The sequence below is a fragment of the Fukomys damarensis genome, unplaced genomic scaffold (assembly GCF_012274545.1).
Source record: "Fukomys damarensis isolate Sample0158 unplaced genomic scaffold, DMR_v1.0_HiC HiC_scaffold_6, whole genome shotgun sequence".
NCBI lineage: Eukaryota > Metazoa > Chordata > Mammalia > Rodentia > Bathyergidae > Fukomys > Fukomys damarensis.
Window position 1 is genome coordinate 21,610,253 of NW_022900918.1, and position 23,834 is coordinate 21,634,086.

Genomic DNA, 23,834 nt, shown 5'->3' on the forward strand with positions numbered 1-23,834 from the left:
CTAAGAAACATTTACAGAAAGAGACCAAAAGTTAGTCAGGTTAACAAAGAATATGACCAAAATTCTTCTTTATGTAGTAGGAAGCAGTAGTAATAGGGAATGCAGGTGAAATCATTAAATTGTGAAACTCTCAGATAAAAAACTCTTTGACAGACAAAGATTAGTGTTACCATGGTAAAAGCCCAACAACTAGTAAGAAAACAAATTATGTAAAACTCCATCTTGAGTAAAACATTTAGATCTTAAAATTATCATGCTGTTTAGAAACGATGCTATTTTAAACTTATATGGAGAATTTTTATTATAGTCTTTGAAGATTCCCGCGGGCTTTTCTTCTTTGTGTATATATTATTTGGGACAAATACTTACCTGGTTTCACAAGCAACTTTATTCCTCTTGATTATGAGCTAGAAAATAAACATTTTACTTCAAGCAACTAACAATGAGCATTAAAAATATGTTACCCCATCCAGAGAGAACAATGTTCTTGAGAGCATGTCTGTGTCTGCACTCCTGGATCCATTCCAAATTTCCTCCAGGTATGGAAAGTTCTTAAATCTTTTTAATACCTTTATGCACTTGATTGAAATGAAAAAAATATTGGCTGATACTCAACTGAATAAGATAAATGCAATATTATTTTCTACTCTTGCTTTGTTCTTCTCTTAAGAAGAAAATTTTAAAAATCAATCTTTGGAGAATGTACTCTTCAGTCATATGTGTAAAAATTTTATAGTAGATAAATATAAAACAATAGAGCATATCCTAATATGTTTTACCCTTTGTAAGTTTTCCTTAAAAATCCTTCTTTGTCCTTATAAACTGTTGAAGTGAATAAAGAAACTAGGATTAAAAATAGCCTTTAATATACAATTCTTGCTTGCTTTTTGGTAATATATGCAATTATTTGAAAGAGAAATGTAGTGATATAACCACATTAGAATCACAATTAGTCTTCATATTATTCAATAAGATTCCCACTGTTTTTATCAGCAGTAAGAGTTTTGATTCAAAATCAAAGAATGTATGATTTAATAGTGTATAAATATGAGTTAAAATACAAAACATTCAACATAGTCAGAAGCAACTGAAGTATTGTTAAATTAATTAAAGAAAACATTTCCTTTTAGAAAACATATTCTTTCCCAGAAAAAGTGTATGACCAGATATAGTTCAAAATACAGACTCCAACACCTTGACTAATTTCATTTTGTCTTGTAAAAAACTGCTGTATTGGTTGTATAATTAAAATGAATAATAATGAATCATTTCTCTTTGTACTGCATTGGAAATAATTTCCTTGAAAGGGAAAACTGCTACTCAGAGCTGAAATTTGGCTCTGTCTCAATCATACCCAGAAACTGAATAGCCTTTTTGCGCACAGTAAACAAAATACTTCTGTATGTACAATAAAATGAAACCTCCGTGTGCGTGTGTGTGTGCAAGTGTACATACATGCATGTGGGTGCATTTGCGTGTGCCTTGTATGTATTTGTGTTGAATTAATCATGATTTGATTGACTTACAGAACACACTAATTGAAGAAAGCACATTTTAATACATCATTTTCATTTTAGCTTTATTGTAGTGAATGGTATTTTCAATTTTCATGAAAGGCACCCAAGAATAATTACTTTTGTGAGCCAGAAATATACAAAACTGTACAGAATAAATAGTTCATAGAAATCTAGCTGTACCTTCTTGTAAAATAAAGCTACATTGTCCCTCTCTTGAGGGAACTTAAACCATTTACCTTTAGAAGTGCCTTTTGTTACTAATTCATGGCATCTATCAGTATGTATCAATAAAAATAAAACAACATTTTTTACTGTTTGTTTTACACCTTTGACTTACTTGCCACAGGAGACATATTAGAGCATATTTCTATTACGGTCATCAGCTTTACAAAGGATTAATACTATGAAAGAAAGCAAACTTAATAGATGCTCTAATAATATTTACAGTTGAATCTCAGTAGCATTTAAAAATATTCTATCAAGAATTAAACTTTTGAGCACAAGTGATATACCTTAGTCACAGCAGCATTGACATTAAGAATACTCACACAAAATATGTAGAAAAACCATAAAGTTTGCTCATATTTTCCACCTGAACTATTAATTGTCTTTATTTTAAATCCAGAGAGCATAGGAGTGGTACTTGTTTAATCCTCCACTGTTCAAAGTTTTGGGATACTAAGGCCCATACAATTCCAACCATTCCATTTTTTCTTTTTGATTACTACTTAGAACCTTCATGTTTCAGTTCTTTTTGAACTAACTGAAGAAAACAATTAGTGTGTCTGACAATGCACATATTTGAAGCATATAGGGTGGTAAAATACTCTTTCCATATTATAAGGTACTCTTTTTTAAATGATGAAATCCAATTTTATTCAATTCAGGGGTAAAATTATTCAAGAAACAAAGGGTTAAGTGTTCAACCCTTTTAGATGTGCAAGAGGACTTCTATGAAACCCAAGTATATGGTGAAATATTAACATAATCCTTGTCTGATTTACATGCAAGGATTTCTTTTATTTGGGACAGATTAAATTGCCTGAAGATATGCCATGGCTTCTCCCAGTGATCCCTGAGTTTCTTTTCCTTCTTCTTTTTTCCCATAGTGTTACCACTGTGCTTAATTTCTAATCGATGACAAAAATCATTAAAAGGCACTTATTTCTAAGATTTGGACTCAAGACAGAATCACAGCAATTCTGTGAAAGCCCTCAAACTCTCCATCTATGTTTGTTGCTCCAGGACTTCTAAATAGTCAGGTTCAGCATGTAAATTGGCTTTGAGCTCAAAATACTCATTTTTAGTTTGTTCCACCAATACCTTTCTTGGCCGAGAGTACATTAATGTTTCCATTAATTTCAGCTCTTCATGGGCTCCAGGATAATGTGCTTCCATATCTGGCTGAAGCTGAGCAATGTTTTTTCTTAGGTACTCTGTGATTCCCAGTTGCTGAAGCTCTCTTTCTTTTTCTAAAATGTTCCTATATAGTGAACTGGCATCCTGGAAGGATAAAAATTCTCTTGGTGAGTCTGTGGCTTTGTATTTCATATTTGATCCTGTCAGTGGTGAATGATTTTCCCGTTCTAAAAGACTTCTTTGGAGATTCTTTGCCTCACTTCCTTCGTTTTCATTCCCTTCTTCTTCCTCTTCCAAATGCTTTGGACCAAAAGATGGACTTCTATAAACGTGAACTATGGGACTCACCATATGCTGTTCATAGAGAGAGGCAGAGGGTCTTTCAGTTGTATGATGAGTTGTTTTATGGCCATACATACTGTATTGGAGATGCACAGGACTGTTGTCTCTCATTTGCTCATCTGATTGTTTCTTTTTGTATCTTCTCCTGCGGTGGAGAACAAGAACCACTATTCCTGCAGCACAGAACACAATAGTTATGAACACAATCAGAAGTCCTAATATTAGAACAGATAGTGGTACTGCATCAGTTAGAGATTTTAGAATTGTACCAGCTGTATCAGTCATTGTTGTAGGAGTAGTGACAATGATATAACTACTCTGAGTTGGCAGGGATGGGTTATTTACTAAACCTGGGCAAAGGAATTCACTGTTGAGAGCTTTTAATTCTTTTTTGTCAAGATGTCCCGGGGAACTGCAGAGAACATCATCTGTCACTATGTTCTTGCTTAATTTTTGTATCCATTGCTGCAATCCAACCAGGTCACAGGAACAGTCCCAGGGGTTATCCTCAAGGTCAATCTGGGTCAATAAATCAAGGTCATCCAAGATGTTACTTACAGGTAGATGGGTGAACTGGTTTGTTTTAAGATTTACCCGAGTTAGGGGAACTCCTAAAAAGATGTGTGGTGGTAAAACTTGTAGGAGGTTGTTATTTAAATAAAGGACTTTAAGTTTGGGCATTGGGTTAAAGGTTCCAGGTAAAATTTCCTTAACAGCATTGTATTCAAGATATAAGTACTCAAGATTGTCAAGTCCAAGAAACATGCCTCTGTTTAATTTAGTCAAATGGTTACCATTTAGATAGAGCTTTTGTAATCTTGTTAGATTCATAAACGCTCCTTCTTCAAGAACTTCAATACGATTATTTCCCAAGTGAAGCATTTCCAAAGTGAAATATTCCACGAGATCTGATTTCATCAATGTCTGAATTATATTTCCTGCTAAAATAAGCTTCCTAGGATTTTGTGGAGGAGGTTGTAGATCAGATAAACTTTCAATATTGCGTTCTTGACAGTGTATTAGCAGTCCTGACGGCGACAGAACTTTGCAGTTACAAGGAACAGGACAGTAAAGTGCTGGAAGTTGAGTGGATGGCTTTGTAACATAAGGTATTAAACCTGGTGCTTTAGTAGGTGGGTTTAAAATGGATATGATCTTAGTTGACATGTGATTATCACTTATGGAAGATGTTGCTGCCACATGCAATGACCCTGAAGGATCCTCATGCTCTTCGTACACTGGTGGAGTAGGGCAAATAGATTCTCTTTTCAGTCGACTTAGTATGCTTCCTTTGAAAAACGGAGGACTGTGGCACACAACATCACCAATGATAGATTGCGGAGGCATATTTTCCAGCCAAACTTTTAACTGCAATAAATCACAGTTGCAGGCCCACTTGTTGTCCTCCAACTGGAGATCCAATATCCGACCAATATGTTCCAAAAATCCAACATAAGGCAATGTTTGCAAATGATTTCCACGAAGATCTAGATGGGTTAAAGGAACAAATCTAAATATGTTTGGAGGAAGACTTTCAATAGCATTATCATTTAAAATTAACACTTTAAGTCTGTTGAGCTTGCTAAAGGCACCTGGTTCAATCACTGTAATAAAATTGTTATCAGCTTGCAGAAATTCAAGGTTATCCAGTCCATGGAAGGTATCCTCTTTAAGAATTTCTAAAGAATTGTGATTGATGTGAAGCTGTTTAAGGAGCCCAAGGCCATTAAATGCTCCAGTCTCAATATCTGCAATATTGTTGAATCCAAGGTGTATTGAGATAGCATTGGTAAGCCCAGAAAAGTCATTCCTGTGAAGCATTGTCAAGCCATTATTTAATAAGCTCAGATGGAAAGGTCGAGATGGTGGCACATTTATTTGTGATAAAGTCTTGACACCCTTTTGTTCACAATTTATTATCATTGTGCCGTCTTTTTCCTCACAATTGCAAAGATTGTCACATGATCCTCTGACTGAGGGCATTGGAGATTGGGATTGGAAAGATATACAGGCAAGGAAAGATGAATATAAGAGACGAATCCACAGCTTCATGTTGACAGGTGATAAGATATAATTCTGTAAAATATAATCCAATAAAAAGGGATTTTAATAACATTTTCAAAATTATAGGTTTCCCTCTAAAAAGGAAGAATTGGTTGCAATGAAAATATGAATATCTTGCTACGTAATATTGTATTTTTTCTCTTAAAACTCACACAGTCATGTTAGGGGATACTTTAACTTGCATCCATGGTGAACATACAAAATTTAGGACAAGGAGAATTTAAAATATTAGATCATTTTTGTTCATGTATGCCAAATAACCTGCATTTTAATACATAAGAAAGATTCTCATAGATAAATGAACCACTGGTAGTTTAATATGATGCAAAATTGCATATTTGAAAACACCTTGAGTTTTCTTGTTTACTTCAAACTAAATGAATTTAAGCCTGGAGGATTGTAACATAAGACAAATATAGAGGTATTAGCCAAAAGCATAGAGAAATATAGAAAATGTAAAAATGATAGTTTGAAAGAATGCTTGCATATACATATGCTCGTGTGTGTGTATGTACATGTTTGTATATAGGGTATATTTCCTTTATTTATTCATGTGTGTCTGTTTTAACTTCTTTTCACTTTAACAAAGGTACATATTAGTTTAACTCTTTTAAAATCCTTGAAAGAATATATTCTCAAATATGCAATAAAATAAAGCATTATAAAAAGAACTCTGTTTTGATTATCCTGGCTTAAGCAGTTTGTAATAAGCATTACTGTATCTGGTAGATAGTCTTACACATACCCAGTCAAATTTCACAGATGTCACATTTTATTTTGAATTTCCAGATGTAAGATATTTCCTGCTACTTTTTAATTCTTTCATAGATAATGTTAAAATGAGTAAAAACTAAATAAGAAAACGATATTTAGCCTTTCTTCAGGCTACTGCCAAAGAATAAACAATGCCCCTTACAAATTTAAAGCAAAGACTCCCTAAAGAAAACTTGAAACAGGTTGTGGGTTACTGAATTTTATCACTTAATTAAGCAGTTGTCGTTATTGTAAGGATAAAAGTCTCAAACAACTCTGACAGAGTGGCATTAATTTAAAATATTTTAGGGTATGTCTAACTTAGCTCAAAAATGACAGTTCAGGATAACAAACTCACATATTCCAACTATTCAAAATTTAAGACATGTATTCGAAACAACAATCCCTTTAGAGGTTCTAAATTTGAAAAGGACAGCAATGGCAAAATTACCATATCTAACTCTACTGCTATCTCCTATTTTCTTCCATAAAACACTATACCATTAATTTACATAAGCCAAATGGAAAGATAAATACCACACCTTATAAATGTTGAGCTTTTTTTTGACAAGGTATTAAATCTCATGAGTGTGTACTTAGATGTTGAGCTTTAAAAACTAAAAACAAACAAACAAACAAACGTTAGATGCCTTCATTTCTCTGGATGAAATGTGAATGTTAACTTTAATATAAGTAAAATTTACAAACAGATAAACTATCCCAGAACCTAATAAATAATATAGAAAGTAAACTTTAATTTCCCCAAAACACACAATTGTGCTGAAAACTGTATAGTCTGACGTTTCCAAAAGGCAAACTGCAATGGATGGAACAAAATAACTTAGAGTTTTTTAATATACAGGAAAAGTTAGTAGATTATTTTTCCATTGGGAAATAGTTTGGTTTACAGCTCTGAGTGCTGTGCTTAGAATAAAGAAGCTTGCAGTTGGAGTCTTCAACTTAATGCCTTAGCTTCCCAAAACACTGTAAGTACTTCTCCATAAATTACCAATGCAAAAAATGATTTCTTTCATTAAATACAACATCTTGAGAAAATATCAGATAATTTCCAGTTGATTACATTTCCTTTTTTAAAAAAAATATCTTATATGCCTTTCATGCTCTTCAAAATGAGCTAGAGAACAATTTCTAATCTTATCACAAATGCACACAAACTCAAAAAGCAGATCTATATTAGCCACAGCTGATATAATGCTATGGAGGACAGAACTCCCTGTTTACATATTGTCAGAAAATACATATTTAAAAGACAGAAAATAATAAAAATCGCATGCAAAGTACAACGAGTTGTCTAACATGCTACTGCTATTTAAAATGTAATAATGTTACTTGGATGTGATCTTTTCTCCAGAAGTACACACATTTTTTTTCCAATAACAAGCTGCATGGTGCAAAAGCAATAGTGGCATATTATTATATTTATTCTCCACAACCAGCTGTTAGACTACATGTCTGTTTCTCTGTGAAAATAGGCATCTGCTACAATGTTAGTTTGGCCAAAAGTGAAATTGATTATCTTTTAAGACAAAGTTACTTTATTTTTATACAAAAGGAAAACATATAAATTCAGTCACTACATACTAATGAAAAAAATCAGTGTAAGAAAAGCTTAGAAACATTCATCTTACCTGTAAAGCTCAGAGTATTCCTGACGTTATCTGTAATGCACAGCTGCAAGAGGTGTTCAGAGTAATTCAATTTCTTTATTAAAAAGAAAACACCAACCACCACGTAGTTTCTTCTCAAATATCACTTTTTGGCAAGTCCCACAGCTTTGGAAAGTTAAAATCTCTCGTCAGAGATAAAATGCTCAGCATTTCGTTGGAAATACTGCAAGCAGAGTGTACATCAGAGCATCCTGAAGCAGTTGTCCTTTTGTCCCCCAATTAAAATTCACAGCATACTTCAGAGCTATGCTGACTTTCTTGCATATAGTTAACCATTTGCAAGCTGCTGAATGCAGGAAATAAACAAGATGTTTAACAGAGCTGGGACTGATCACTCTTGCTTTCTTATGTTGTAGATCCAACTGCAGCAATGTTCTCCTTCCTCCCTTTCTGGTCTTTCTCGTTAGCTCAGTTTGTTATTAGTCAGATTGCCAAGGGCTGGGAGGTAGGCGTAAATAAAGAGACTTCTTGGCTTTTGACTCAGCCTTTAAGCCCTTCCCAATCACAGTGCTTTAATCTGCCAGTGTCATATAACACAAGAGACAGCTCCACCTTGGGACTGTTCAACTCCTCCTCTTTCTGCAAAGAGTCTTTTCCACTCTTTTTATACCAAATATAGAGCAAATGAAATTTGATGGAAATAATTCTATGCCACTTTATATCTTTAACAATATATTTTGTTATTATGGAAGTTTAAAAATAATGTTTTCTGTTAAATTGTCATCTAAACCAGTATTGTACTGTGTACACATGTGCAAAAAGACAAGCATGCTGCATGAAGAATACTTGCTTCCTGTCCTTTAAAAAAATACTTCTGTTTAGAATTGAAATGCACACATTAAATCGTAAAGCATTAATACAGAGTGTTTCCCTGCAAGATACAATTTTTTGTATTCACCACTTAAAATTTTTAAAAAGCCTATATGCAAGGAGTCTGCTTTTCATTTCATTATTTCACTAGAGCTAATGTGCAATAATGAAACCTAGAGTGAAATCCTCTTTCAGTTATTTTAAGGTAATATTCATTTAGAAAGGAACTATGACTATTTTTAAAATGTTTTACAGAATGATTGTCATTTCTCTAACACTACTTGTCATTCTTAAAAATGTGAAATTTTATCTTCACAGATTATATAACATTAATTAAAGTACATAGAAATTACAGTGTCCTGGTTTTTAGGATTCTTCCTGAGAGAATTGCTTTTTTCTAAGAAAGGGAAATTTTAAAACTGTCTTGTTTTTTCAACTATTAGTTTCTGAATCATCCCAATGGGACTCTCAGATTTATTCTACTTGATTTTTAAGATGTCATTCTTTCACACATTCCAAGTACCTCAATATTTTCATATCCAAGATGAATATACTAGGTGCTATCATTTATTTCTTTTGAAATATTCTGTTTAGGCTCATTGCTGCATGTAAATTCCAAAAGGTATCTTTATGACTTTAGGTCTCATTTCAAAACAGCTTATTTTTTTTAAAGGGCATTTGATTTTGGCTTAAATCAACATAATGGAAGAATATCCAATTCAATTATTATTTAATGATAACTTGAAGATTTGCACTCATATCCATGTGGTTTTTAAAGTCTTAGTGTAGGCATTTTGTTTAAAAAGAAGAGTTTTTAATGATTTTCAAGAGTATTCTCATTTTCTTTTTGTTTTTTTTTCCCCTACTCTTTGCATCTCTCACTTATTCAAATGACAGTGCTTTAAAATGGAATAGAAAAAAAACAGATGTGTAAAGAGAAAAAAGTTAAAAAACAAGTGAATAAAATGCATCAGACTGAAAATGAAAAGTTGCTCTTTGGCACAATTTTCTTCTAGTTGATAGAGAAGTTCATTTAAGTCAGCCTAATTTAAGTAGAGAGTTACAAACCGGAATACTAATTAACGGGAAAACAAGGAAGTAGAATACTTTAAGATAACTTTACGAACTCAGTAGTCATAGTCAATGTAATTCCTTTAGGTTTTACAAGCAATAGCACAGGAAAATATTATGAAAGTATAATCTGTAGAAGATACGTTCTTCAAAACTATGTGTGGATAAATCAAAGCAAATTCCCTACAGATAGACACTCTCCCTAATTTCATCCAATTTGAATATGTATCTTTTTATATGAGACAGCATAAGCACAAACTTGAAGTATTTTCTCTTGAAATCCTTGTCTATATATTACCTCTTGTTATTTCAGAGCATAAGCTACCCGTTAATTACCCAAGTGTAAGGGGGAGCACAACTGATAAGGTTTTTTATTTCTTTCATGTTTTTTGTAATTTTTCAGTTAAAATAGAAAAAGTAGCTGGGCATGATGACATGCAACAATAATCCTAACAGTGTGCGAGGCTGAGGCAGGAGGATGGTAGGTTCTCCTTAGACTGGACAATGCAGTGATTTAGAAAGACCTTATCTCAAAATAATTAAACTAAAAACATGGCTAGGGATGTAACTCAGTTCAAACACTGTGGGTGAAAATCCTAGTACAACAACAACAACAAAAGGTAATGACTGTGGATCAATGTATTTGTATCTTTTAAATCAAAATGAAAAATTTGATAATTACACAGTATTGTCTCAAACTTGTTTATAAATATGTACCTAGCTCATTCAAAATGTTTATTGATAATTCCATCATCCCTTTGTTTTTTATTAGCTATAACCCCTGAGATGTAATACAGTGCTGCCTTGTTACTTGTTTTAAATCATTTCCAGAGGCATTAGGAATGCAAAAATAAACATACCAAACAAATTGTTTTATCTTGAAGGGTAATAAGTCAGGAGGCAACGGAGACTGACGAATTCAAACAGAGTATCAAATTTAATGAGTTTCAAAGTATTCGGAACAAAGATATGACTTTGCAGTATTAGATTAATAATTCAGCCATTATTATGAAAATGCTTATTGTAGAATATATGCTGATTACTGGACAACATTTAAAAATATTTTAAATTTCCAACTATTTCATTAATCAGTCATTTTCCAGTATAGATTTTTCAAGTTAGAGTATTGAATTTATCATGAAATTACACTTAAAATATATGGCATTATTTTTCCCTACTAATCTATGCTGTCTTGCACAGTAATTCCATACAGGACAATGTTAAATTTAACTAACTGCTTTAATCATAACCTGTAGGTTATGTTTTGGTGTTGACTTTTAACAATATTTCTGCTTTTCAGAGTGTACATTTCTAAAGGGAAAACATGATAGTGTTTTTTTCCCCCATTGGGAATAGCAAGCAGTCAGAAGATACAAAACTACCCTTGTTAGCCAATGTAGAGTAGCAGCCTAGATGATCAGTGTAAATTGTGGATCAGAACTTAGGATGTGGGCAACTTGCTGTGACTACTTTCGTGGATGGAGGCAGAAATCATTTTAATAGCCAATGGTCATAGGAAACCCAGTGGAAGAATATTTTTGAAAATTTACTGGGCCAAAAACGAGTGTGTGTGGGGAAAAACACAATGAAAATTAAGAGTGAGCACTGGAAATATTAAAAAAAAAACATGTAATCATTCTTATAGGACCATATCTACCTCAGAAGATCTATGAACATTTTTAGTGTCACATGTAATAGGTAGAGTGAAGCAAATGTCAGATTGAGTTTAATTACAGAATCTGAAAACTTTTCAAAAATAGAACTCTAGACCATCTTGGGTGTAAACTGAGGCATATTTAAATATTCTGAAGGTAGATGTATACAGTCGATGACTCTAAGTGGGTGAGAAGACTAGGTATATATTTATTTTGTTTTATTTGTGGTCGTTTTTATTTGTTTGTTTTGTTGTTTTTGTTTTTGTTTTTTTTTTGTTTTTGGTATTGGGGATCAAACTCGGGTCCTTGTGCTTGAGAGGCAGGTGGCAGAACCACTAAGCTAAATCCCCAGCTCAATATATATGTAAATATATATTCTTTGAATAAAAATTTAATCACAGAAAATATCTTAAATCAGTTACTTTTAAGCTCTTATATTATTGCTTTTAAAAGAAATACACAATACAAATTTGTGAGAAATAGCTATTATCATGGGCTTTGTCTGCTCTGTCCTGTCAGGAGTGATTTAATGATAACGTTACTGAAGGGCCAAGGATTTAGCTCAGTGGTTCTGCCACCTGCCTCACAAATGTGAGGTCTGTCCTAAGTTCGATCCCTGGTACCAAGAGGAAACAAACAAACAAACAAAAAAAAACAGGTAATGTCACTGAAACAATCTTTAAAATTCCATGTTATAAAGCAACTTTACCTTTAATTCTCAGATTTTGAGTTCAGGATTCCTGATTATGTTACCCTGGATAAGAAGCCCAAAGCACTTTAGAATCTTTACCTATTTTGGATCCCTTAGAGCATGAACATAAACATTATGAATACCTGGACATCTACTAATAACAAGCTGTTTAAGGTAACATGGCCTTTGAAAGAGGAAAAGTAGATTTTCTACCTTTTAGCAATATAGATGAAGTGGTTATATTTACATGTACTTGTGTACAATTACTTCTCTCATGAAAGGATCTACAGATCTTGGAGGCAATATGTAAGGCAGATGGGACATTTTATCCCGTTGATCATGAATGAAAGTTGAGAAAACTTGATTTTTTGAATTGGATCCTTCACAAAGAAACACCCAAATACTGTAAATTTGTTAAAGAAATCTTAAGTTTCTTTCATGCTTATTAAGTTAGGATGCAAATATATAAAACTGATAATGAGATACCTTTATTCTGAGGGAAGATTTATTTAAAAAAAATGCTTCCTGTTGACAATTTGAAGTCCACTGAAAGGAAAGAATTCACTGATATGATTGTTTACCTTGGCAAGATAAAAACAGAACAAAACAAAGCAAAGCAAAACAAAAGCTTTCTTCTAGAACCATGGCATGTAAACTATCTTTATACATACACTGGAGATTTCATAAGTCCTCCTACTTCAAAGAGATTACTAGGCAAATTTAGAAAAACGAAAATGTTGATGAATATTTTCAGGATGAACGGTGAGTAATTTGCAAGAGCACAAGGCATAGTACTAACCTCTGAACAATCTCGTTTTGGGGAGAAATTTGGGGGGGCCAGACTTGTAACATTTTTTTCTCCATAACACTATAGAGTATGTTGTGCATATGAAACAGGCAAGTTTAGTAATTTCTTTATCTTGACTGTATACATTTAGGATGTTTACTGTTCCTTCAGGAGTGTATTCAGTTAGATTTATTTTTGCCTGTATAATAAAAATTAATACTAAAGTTCAAGATTGAAAGGCAAAAATAATCCCTCTTTCTTTCTAAATGCTATTTGAAGACTACCTTAGAAACTGTGCCACTAATTTAGTGTATATTCAGATGATTGATAATAATAAGGTAATACCACTGAATCAAATATACATAATAGAACACCTGCTTGGTGAGCCAATTATAGATTTTGAAATTTAAACATCTTCCTATTGCCAATAGCAACCTGTGCCTCCTTGCCTCTGCTTATCACACATAACTGTCAGTGAGGGATGCAACACTAAGTTACAATCTCTAATAAATTGTGATAATTCAAGATATTTACAATGCCATCAACTGCATTTACTTGATTTATTTCAATATATTAAAACTGTAAAACTATAATTAATAAATAATGTAAATACAGATGCATCTATTGTTATTCTTTGAGAACATCCATCTGGATATGATGTCCACATAGTGGATAGAAGGTAATAAATACTTTTATATTAAAAATAATACTCAAGGAAATGCTATCTGAACCACTAATATTTATTGAAAATATTTAACTTGCATAATATCTCTAGCTATCAGGGATATATTCAAAATAATAATTTGATGATGCCAGTGCAAACTAAGATTAGCTGACTAGCAAACTTGTTCCAACTTGGGTATTTGCTTGCATAGAAATAAAAATTTCCTTGTTACCAGTGAATTGATATCTATAAAGAAAGAAAATAATTGGAAAGTTACACCTGTGTTGAGAAATAGGAGCATATATAATAGATAAGTCAGTACCTTTTTTTGTACAGAAATCTTTGACTTGATAACAGTAGAATTAATAGTAAATAAAATTGTTTTGCTGTTACAATGGGTGTATTAGTACTAATTTAAATAACAAATAAATCATTGATTACAATTTTTCTGAATAAAGATAGAGTTTTTGGTTAGTTGTAATCTTGCTGAAATACTCAAAAAAAATAAATAAAATGTGTTCTATTATGTTATACAACATTTCAAAAGGATATATAACTTAGAAAGTAAATTTTTGCATTATAAATTACCCAGCTACCAAGAAAAGGATATTTTTTTCAGATGCAAACTGTATAGAACACACAAGTATGCATTAAATGTCTTACATCCACATTTACATAAAAATTTTAGGGCAGGAAAGCCCATGAATAGATATTTGCACTGTAATGTAACCATCTCTGATGATTTTAGCTTTATTAATCTTCAGAGTCTTTTCTAGATCAATTAAGTTTTTTAGAACACATACCAAAACTCTATATCTATATAATATTATTATTCATAGTTTTTGAGAAAAAAGAACAGTGCTATCTAAAATTTTCACATGCAGAAACAGGATATAGATCATTAAAATATATTAAATAATAAGAAAATAATTAATACTAATGAATTCCCAATGGAATCTATTAACTAGTAATTTCTAGTATTTGTAGACTATCAATTTGTTCTGTTTAAATGGACAGTTGACTTGAGTATTTTGGGAAGTGGTAGGGAAAATAAGCTAATAATTGTCTCTGGAAAAAATATCAAAAATGATTTTAGATGTATCTGATCTTTTTGAGCAGTTAAAATAATTCTATCATTATGGCATTCTCATTTGAAGGTAGTAGAATTTAAAGTAATTCACCTCCAGAAATATTAAATTTTATATCAGTTGACTGTAGTAAAACAAATACTGCTTTGAGACATCCTTTATGTTTTTGTTTGGCATATAATAGAGTTGCATTTCTAACAAGTGATTTCTTGTATTTGTCTGTAGCTTTAACCTAGTAGAATTTAGTATATGTGCTGCTGAAAAGAGTACATAACCTACTAGAATTTAGGAGATCTAGATTTTTAAAACTCCACAGCCTTAAAACATTATTTGGCTGCATCATGATTTTTAACACAAGTGTTTTTATAGCTTAAACAATGAATCAATTCAAAATAACATTTACCTGCTCTTTTCTCCTTTGTATAGAGACAAATGCTTTTCAATGAAATATAATCATTGATATCAGTTGAAATTACTTTCTAATAATCCTTGATTTGGGAAGCTTAGGAAAGTATGAAAGTAAGAATTTTCATTCTTAAATCAGCCTGGAATATTTGTATAACATTAATAAGGGTTAGAAGGATTCTGAACAGCTCCCTCAGTTTAAAGCATTTATACTCTTTTAGCACCCTCTGGTGGAAATTAAAAATAAAATTATAGCAAACTGAATAAATGGCTAGCATACCAACTGTTGAAGTTTATGGGAAATACATAGATAATTGTGCAATTATTTTATTACATCACCAAATTAAAATTACAGTGTATTAAAATTATATTTCTCAAAAACCAAATTTCATTGTTATTAGAAACAAAATGTTATAAAATATATTTGTGGGAATTATGATCTGTTATTCTTAAGTGTCCAGCATCTTTTTGCAGAGCATTGTAATGTTTCTTCAAATTAAGAAGAAAAGCATACGGGCCGGTGATTTAGCTCAGTGGTTCGATTGCCTCCTTGCAAGCGCAAGCACCCGAGTTCAATCCGCGGTACAAAGAAAAAAAAAAAAAGACAAGCATACTTTAGTTATTACTTAAAATGAAAGTATCTAGGGCTGGGGTTTTAGCTCAGTGGTTCTGCCACCTTCCTCTCAAGTACAAGGACCCAAGTTTGATTCCCAGTACCGAAAAAAAATGAAAGTATCTAATATGTTTTTAATTATTAACCTTAGATATTTGAAATAATAACTAAGACTTACTGGGAGTACACCACACATGTAGTAACATGTTTAGCTTTAGAACACATCTATGAAGCAACTAATATTACTGGCATAAGAAAACTGGAGCAGAAAAGGTATAATAACAAATTGAATGTCACAGAAGTATTAAGAGACAGATGAATTTTTAACCTGCTCACTTCTTCTGATTTCAGAATTTATTCATTCATAATATGACACACTACTAGTCAATACAAGCATTTTAAAGAATAGAAAAATGTATAGAATGATGCAGTCTCATTCCTATATATAAGAAGAAGAAATTAAAACAAAACACTTCAATGTTGTCTTTTTCAAAGTAAAATGTCTGGCTTCAACACAGATTTCATTCAATAGGCACCCACCAATGTTAAGTGGGGACCAATCATGGTGGTAATTGAAAATCTAAAGATGAAATATGTATATTTATGTACAAATATACTTTATACACTTCAAATAAATTTATGTGTGACTGCAAGACTATATAATTTATTGAGTGATAGAACTGTATATAAGTGACAATTTTGGATTAATTCTGCTTTTTGTTGACCATCTTTTCTCTATCCCTAAGTAAATGAATATGAAGTTGTTATAAGGACTGGCTTTAAGAGGACAGCAGTTTGTGTAAGGTGCTATTGTCTTTACTTTGGGTATGTATGAGAAAAAAGACTTCTGTGCATTAAATAGACCATTACCTCTTTGACTGGATTCATGACTGGATTCATGTTATATGCTTTGCTTTTTAGGAGCTCTGCAATTTTTTTTTTCTATTGTTATGAGCTGGGCCCTGATATTCTGTAGGATTGTCCAAGTATATACATAATCTCTCCTATGTTGCATCTGCCCTTCATCTCCCTGATTCCTGTTCCAGTTCAGAGTCGACATGGGTATATTATAGTAATCAATGAGGTGGGCATGTACTAATCATGGGAGTGAGCATGCGCAAACGATAGGAGCAAGGCTACATCATGCAGCCAGCTCATCTGGAGGACAACCGAATGTAGGCTTGAGACACGAGTGTCTGTGTCCAACTGGAGACTGCTTTGTCTCTGTCTCGCTAAACACCCACATCTTCCTTCTAACAATAAAAACAGCAATTTAGTTCTTAACATCCTCCCAAGGATTAGATTTGAGTGTCTTTTGTTAAACTCTTTGGATGTAAAAGTCTGCATATTTAGTGAATCACAGATATTCTTATGGACACTAATTAACTAATTATTCCTAATAGGATAACTAAACTATTTAGGTTCTCCACTGCTGATAAACATCATTTTTAGGTATGTGTATGATTTAAGAATATCAATTGAAATTATATGATATGCATAATCATTAATTCATTAAAATTGTGATTCATAGTTACTTTATACTGGGTCTTTAACAAATGCTGAATATTTTATTTTTATGCCTCTTCTAGATAAGTAATTTTGTAGATAAGAAATTTATGTAGATTTATGGATGATATAAAAATGTAACATGATACTAGAGCCTAGTTCCATATTTCACCCAAAAGCAAGGCTTCACTATTTTGTGATTCAGTGTTCATGGGGATGTTATAAAACATTAAATTCTGCGAATAATGTATATTATAGAATGCATGTATTAATTCTTCAAAAATTACTGCCCACTAGCGGACCAGCTTCCCTGCCACCAGTAGACCCAGTGATGATGGGAGCTGCTCGGGTGCTTCCAGAAACAACAGGACCCCTCCAGGTGTCTGCGTGCCTGGCTACCCCTGTTCCTCATCTAAACTGCAGAAGCACAGGGGATCTTAATGGCCATTGCCCTGAGCAAGAGCAGAAGTGAAGAATAGTAAGAGAGCCTTACTCCTTCTAAGTCCCAATCCTGAAGGGTAAATTTACTATGTTGATCAGTTTATTAATTATAAACATATTTTAGGTTAGTGTTTGATTTCATGTTATTCCCCATGGTTAAAGGTGATAGATTAATAACTACCACAAATTATCATTTTCTAAGCTGTGTTTGATTCTATTGTTTTGCTGATTTAATCACTTGGGCTAGTGTTGTGATCTATGTTATCTTTCCTGGTATAATAAAGATGAGTTACTGCAGTCTCAAATACTAAAGACCAGGTATTTAAGGAAGACACTTCTGAGAAGCAATCATTCCTCAAGCTTTATAAATACTAACAACAAAGGTACTTACAATAAGCAATTTCTAAGTGTCAACCCAGAAATTAAACCAAGGACTATACCAACAACTATAATACAAATGAAATTTAAACAAGACACAGCCTTCCTCCCTACCAAAGGCAAATTCTGGGAAAAATGAGATGGAAAAGTCTGATAATCAACCACTTGGGTGATCTGAACTGATAGCAAGAGAAATTAAAAAAAAGAGGTGAATGACGCTCTAGAAATATTCAAAATAGAAATAATTTTACACATAAAAGAAACGATTAGAGACTCTAGAAAAGAAACATTAAAAAAAAAAAAAAAAGATGAGTTCAGGTCCACAATTGAAGCCATGAATAGTTAGCATAGGAAAAAAATGGAAACCATGAAAGCCCAACATAAGAAAGAAGTGGAATCCATAAAACAGATTCAAACTGATATCCAGTTTCTGTTTACAAATAGCCAATAGAAGAACAGAGTTTATTTTTTTTGTCCATAGTCTAAATTATTTTGGTACTTTGGAAAGAGACTTTTTTGGATTTGTGTCGCTGTTTCTTGGAGGTTTGTGTTATTTCCTTAATCAAAATTCTCTAACATCTAAGACATATATCCTTGAACTTCCCATGAAATATCCATTTGCTGCATTAGAAATTACCTGTTTGTTCCTTTTCTATTCTGTGTGCCTTTATCCTATTATATGAACTTTTCCATCCTATCATGTTATATGCTTCTTGCAGACACAATTATCATTTTTGTTATTCAACTATATTTTCCTTTTCTTGTTTGTGTATTTTCTAATAGAATTCTAAATAACTTCGTATCTTCTTTCAGGTGGATAAAAGCAAATTTTTAGGGCAATAAGCATGAAACTTACAAATAATATGGGCATAAATTTAATTAAATGTTTTAGGTCTGTTGAGTTAATAACATATACTCATGCATTTAATCCAACATAATTGATTATTGATTGGTTAAGGAGAATGAAGAGACAATCACCTAAGTAAAAGTAAAACTGAGCTTCTTTTCAAATTAATTTTATTTTCTAATTTAAGTAAATAATGAATATAATATATACTTTCTTTCTGTTAATTTCCTTATATGACTGTATATTCCATTAATCTACCACAGGTCGAAGTTGTGCTTTTGATTTTTTTCTTCTTTGAAATCACATAATACGTAGTTAAATAAGTCGCAGAGTGTGGATCAAGCTCTTTTTCACACACAAAATGATGGAAACTTTTGTCATTCATAGCTCATTCCTCTTCTTAAACTGTTGGTCATAATTTTGTAACAGTTACATGGATAAAGAGCTTTGGTAGTACTGTCTATAATATTTCTCTTGACTGCTGCAATACACCCTTACCCCCGTTCATGTTTTTGACTTGTTCTTATCAACGTCTGATTTATCAGCTAACATGTGGGCAATAGATTCTTGAAAACATTGTTTTAGTAATTAAAGATTTTATTGTTTAATTGCTTGGAACCTAAATATCAACATCCTTAGACTTTTTGTTAAATTTCTATATATACTTCTTTCACTTTGTATGAACCTAATACCTAAAATTGACTGTTTAACAGCCTTTCATTTCTCTTTACTGAAATCACCTTTCTTAAGCAATTTTGCATGTCTGAAATAGTACTTGTGGCTTGTGAGTCTTCCCTGTATATATAGATCCATTTCAAATATGAATGCTTACTACAAAAAATTTTGATTGTTATCTACCTCTAACAGTTGAATTAAATGGTAGAAATCTCACTTGTAGGGCTTGATAGTGAGGAACAAAAGTTTTCATAACAAAGATTAGTGGAAACATGCTTTGCATAGCAATATGATAAAATGAATCTTAAAATGAGGTATTATAATTTAACAGGAGCTAGATTTAATTATTCTATACAAAATATTATAAGGTCTCAATTAAAACAAAGCAATCTTTTTAATGATACTGAACCCAAAGGACAGCTACATTTCTTCCTAATTTGATTGCAGTTAAATTCAATTAAATATTTTCATTTAAAGTCATTAGATAAAATTCTACCAGATATTACTACTTATCAGTGTAACTTTCATTCATTTTGAATTCCTAAATTTCCTTTTTTAATAAATTTGTATACTTAAGATGGCCTGTGTAATTACCTGTATAAATGAAATCTAAAGCATAACAGAAAAAATTTATATCATGAATAAGTTTAGATGATTATTCTGTACTGTATAAAATGTAGTTATATTTTTCATATTGGAAGTTATATAAAATATATTTTCTATAATACACTAATTATTACAATATATCATTATAAAATAAAAATATTCTATATCTTAGATTTTATATGGTTAATAATTGCATATTTATGCATTCACAAATTCAGTATTTCTTCAATTCCAAATACTAATGATAATATTAGGAGCAGTAATTAATGAGTATAGGCTATTTCTAATGAGAAGTTATTTTGTCATACACTTACTATATTACAATTTTTATATCTTCACAACAATACTCTAAAGATATGTTCTAATCTTCATTTAACTGAGGAGAAAAATAAAAAATGGACTAGCAAAATAAACTTGCCAGAAGTCACAGGGCTAGTAATGAACAGAATAGAGTACACATTCAGATCTGACTAACTGCAAAAAAAATGCAGTGCTAATGAAATAGAAAATAAATATTTTGATTTACTTGACATCTACAGGTAAAACTTTTAAATCAAATATCAAAATAGACATGAGCATAACATAAGTACAATTTTGTTTTAATTTTTACAGAACACTCTTGCTTTTTAAGCATGTCTTTAAAAAAATCATCTAAAATATTTATATCCAAGTGTATTGTTACAATAAAGAGTTAATTTCCAAATGTCTTACCAGCTTTAAATCATTCTGCAAAAGATGTGCACCGACAAATCTCAATTTGTCACTCAATATCTCCCTCTGCTGTAAGCAAACACTAATGTAAATCATTTAAGTATGTGCCTTTCTAGGGGTTAGAATATTTATTTTTGCAAACATTAAAATATGTTAAAATGTTAATATTTCTTGTGTTGTAAAATTATGAATCTAAGAATTTATTGAAGAAAATGTTTTATTTCCCTTCAATATATGAAATGATAATATGTTAAACATTTCATGGTAAATACTTTTTATGATGAATTTATTCTCTTGAAATATATGTCTATACCATACAACTGATTCAGATATAATTACACATAATGATTAATACATATTAAAGAAAATATGAAATCCTTTGTTGTGTTGTTTCAAGTAATAAACACCTATGTGGCCTATTAATTAGGACTTTAATACTAGCACTGTTATAAAATTATAATTTATAAAAAAAAATTTTTTTCATAAATTTCTAGGACAGGACAAACTACCTCTAATTATCTTTTCAATAGTAAAACAGTGAATATAAATACAATGTTAAATAAAACTTTGTAAATAAATTGGAACCACAATTTCAAAACACATATCATGAGCAAACACAGTTATTATGAACATTTTGTTTCTAAAATGAGAGTGTAGCTTTGGACACTCAATGAAAGGTATAATTTTTTGTATTTCTAAAATCTTTATATTTTGAATTGTTCATTACAATTACATTTGTGATATTGAGTACTGCATAGACACTATTTTGTCTTCTGTACTCTTTATGAAAATGCAAAAACTTAAGGATTAAAATGTGAGGAATAAGTAAAGGCTTTCTCAAAACAAAAGAGAAAAAATAAGGTTAAATTAGTTTGGATTCAACTTGCTATTAACTTGGCAATATATTATTTGTAGAAATATACATTTTAATAATGCATATAACACAAGCTTACCATTCAATTTTTTTCTATCCACTTTTATTTTTTTAATCTCATTATATGTGTATCTATGATGGACCAGTAAAATTCTGTCCACCTTAGCTTCGTACAATTGAAGCAGATTTTTTGCCTATACAGCCTCCAATGCACTTGCATCTGGCCAACAGTGCAGTTTGTGTGACTTCATTGTTTGAAGTCTGACCTTTTTGCCCTGTTGTTATTCACAACTTCAAGGGCCTTTTTTCTTCTATTGATTAAGTTGTACATGTTAGGTATACAATGCAGTTACATTCACCATCGGGATCTGGTACCTATACATGACTTATCTTGGTGCTTTTTTTCCCCCATTTTCCAGCCCTCCCTTCACCCCCACCACCCTTCTCTATTTCCATGTTTTCCCTTTTCTCATATTTTTTTCTTTTCCCTTTAGCCCTTTCCTCTACCCTTGCACTTCCTCTACTCTTTTAGACCTTTTCTTCCTATTACACAATATCCATTATACATTTTGATCCTTATTTATTCTTTTTCACACCAGAGAAGCTACTCAGTGTTTACATGTGTGTCTTAATTAATTTCACTTAAGAATGTGGTCTCAATGTGCACCTACTTAGCTACAACTATCTTTAGTTTCTCATTCTTTATGGCTGAGTGGTACTACATTTTATTTTTAAAAAATCTTCTTTATCCAGTCTCCACTTGTAGGGCAAGTGGGCTGTTTCACAAGTTTAGCTACTACAAACCGTGCTGCTATATATGAACATTGTTGTACATATATCAATGTGGTAAGATTCTTTTAAATATTTTGGGACGATACCCAGCATAGGAATAGTTGGGTCAAATTTAACTTCTAATCCTAGGCGTTTGAGATATCTCCATATTGATTTCCACAGGGCTTGCCTAGGGTTTTTAATTATTTATATAGATGCATGGAGAAGTGAGAGTGAGCCAGAAGAATTTTTGCATCATCTTAATACTAAGCTCGGCAGTAGTGGATATGATTTTCACTCCATTATTTTGGATTCCTGGTTGAATGGATATTGGTAAGAAAAAAAAAGTCATTATCAACACTTTTTTTTTTTTAATCTGGGGTTCAAACTTGGGACCTTGCAAGGCAGGTGGCAGCACCTCGGGCCTCCCCAGTACATTTTTTGCATTTAATTTGCCTCTAATTTTTTTATTTTTATTGAGTTTATTGGTACAATCTAGGTATTCAATACAGTTGCATTCATTATTGGGATTCTGTACCTCTACATGACAGGTCTTGATTCTCATTTTATCCCCTTGTCCCTGCTCTCCCTACACCCCCTCCTCCCCTCCCCATTTACAAATATTTTATTTCCATTTTTTTAATTTTCTCATATTTTTTCTTTTCCTCTCATTCATTTTTAGATGACGACAACAGTATTAATGTTTTGTATTTCCCTTAATTCTTGAGCATGCTGGCTGGTCTTTTTTTTTTTTTTCTGATAAGAGATGCTAGTTTACTATCTTGTCTAAAGTTGAAAGAGGACATGATTAAGTCCAAGTTCCTTCCAGGAAAAAAATAATTTATGGAAAGTCTAACCTTGCTGTGGAAAAGTTTGAGAAAAGAAAAAAAATGATACGCTAAAGAAGTTCAATAACACTAAAATTCAATAATTGCTTTATATTTTGGGGTTTTGTATGAAAAAACATGTGATATTTCAATATGAATAAATTGTAAAGACAACAGATAATGGAAAATATGGAGACATCTTGTGCATTAGGAAGGAAAAGAGATCAAGGAGGGCAGGGGATAGGGAGAATATGAAAATAAAAAAACAAGATGTGTTATATACATCTACAAAACCCTCAAAATTAGTGTAACCATTGTATACTATGAACACATGCTGATAAAGTACAAATTAAAAAATAAAGTTATTAAGAAATAAGTTCCACCATCATAAATTTCTCCTCCTTAACCTTTATCTTTCAACCACTGACTTAACCTTGAATTTTGTGGTAACCATGTGCAAATATCATGAGACCATGAAAGAAACAAGTGAAACTGTTCTCCAGATGTGATCTGAAAGAGCTCATAAATCTTTGAAAGAAAGCTCAGGTGTAACCAAGTCTAACATGAAGCGAACTAATGATGCATTATGGAACTGTGGGTGGCTAATAGATATATGAGCTTAAATAGCTTGTCCTCAGACATTGACTATGGTTGTTCAAGAGACATTGACCTTCTCACGTGCCCTTGTGGG

The 23,834-nt window shown here is 31.9% G+C and overlaps 1 protein-coding gene across 1 annotated transcript; it reads right to left on the reverse strand.

The window, feature by feature from the left end:
* Window positions 1–1,437: 1,437 nt before the first annotated feature.
* Slitrk6 (SLIT and NTRK like family member 6) lies at window positions 1,438–8,201 on the reverse strand. The gene is made up of 2 exons (XM_010635381.2): window positions 7,685–8,201; window positions 1,438–5,294 (listed from the first exon to the last, which is right to left on the reverse strand). The coding sequence occupies exon 2, from the start codon at window positions 5,268–5,270 to the stop codon at window positions 2,745–2,747; it is 2,526 nt and encodes an 841-aa protein (XP_010633683.1). The 5' UTR covers window positions 5,271–5,294; window positions 7,685–8,201; the 3' UTR covers window positions 1,438–2,744.
* Between the last annotated feature and the right edge of the window lie 15,633 nt (window positions 8,202–23,834).

Coding starts and splice junctions, on each gene's coding strand:
- Slitrk6 (XM_010635381.2), bottom strand. CDS start 5,270: ATGAAGCTGTGGATTCGTCTCTTATATTCATCTTTCCTTGCCTGTATA.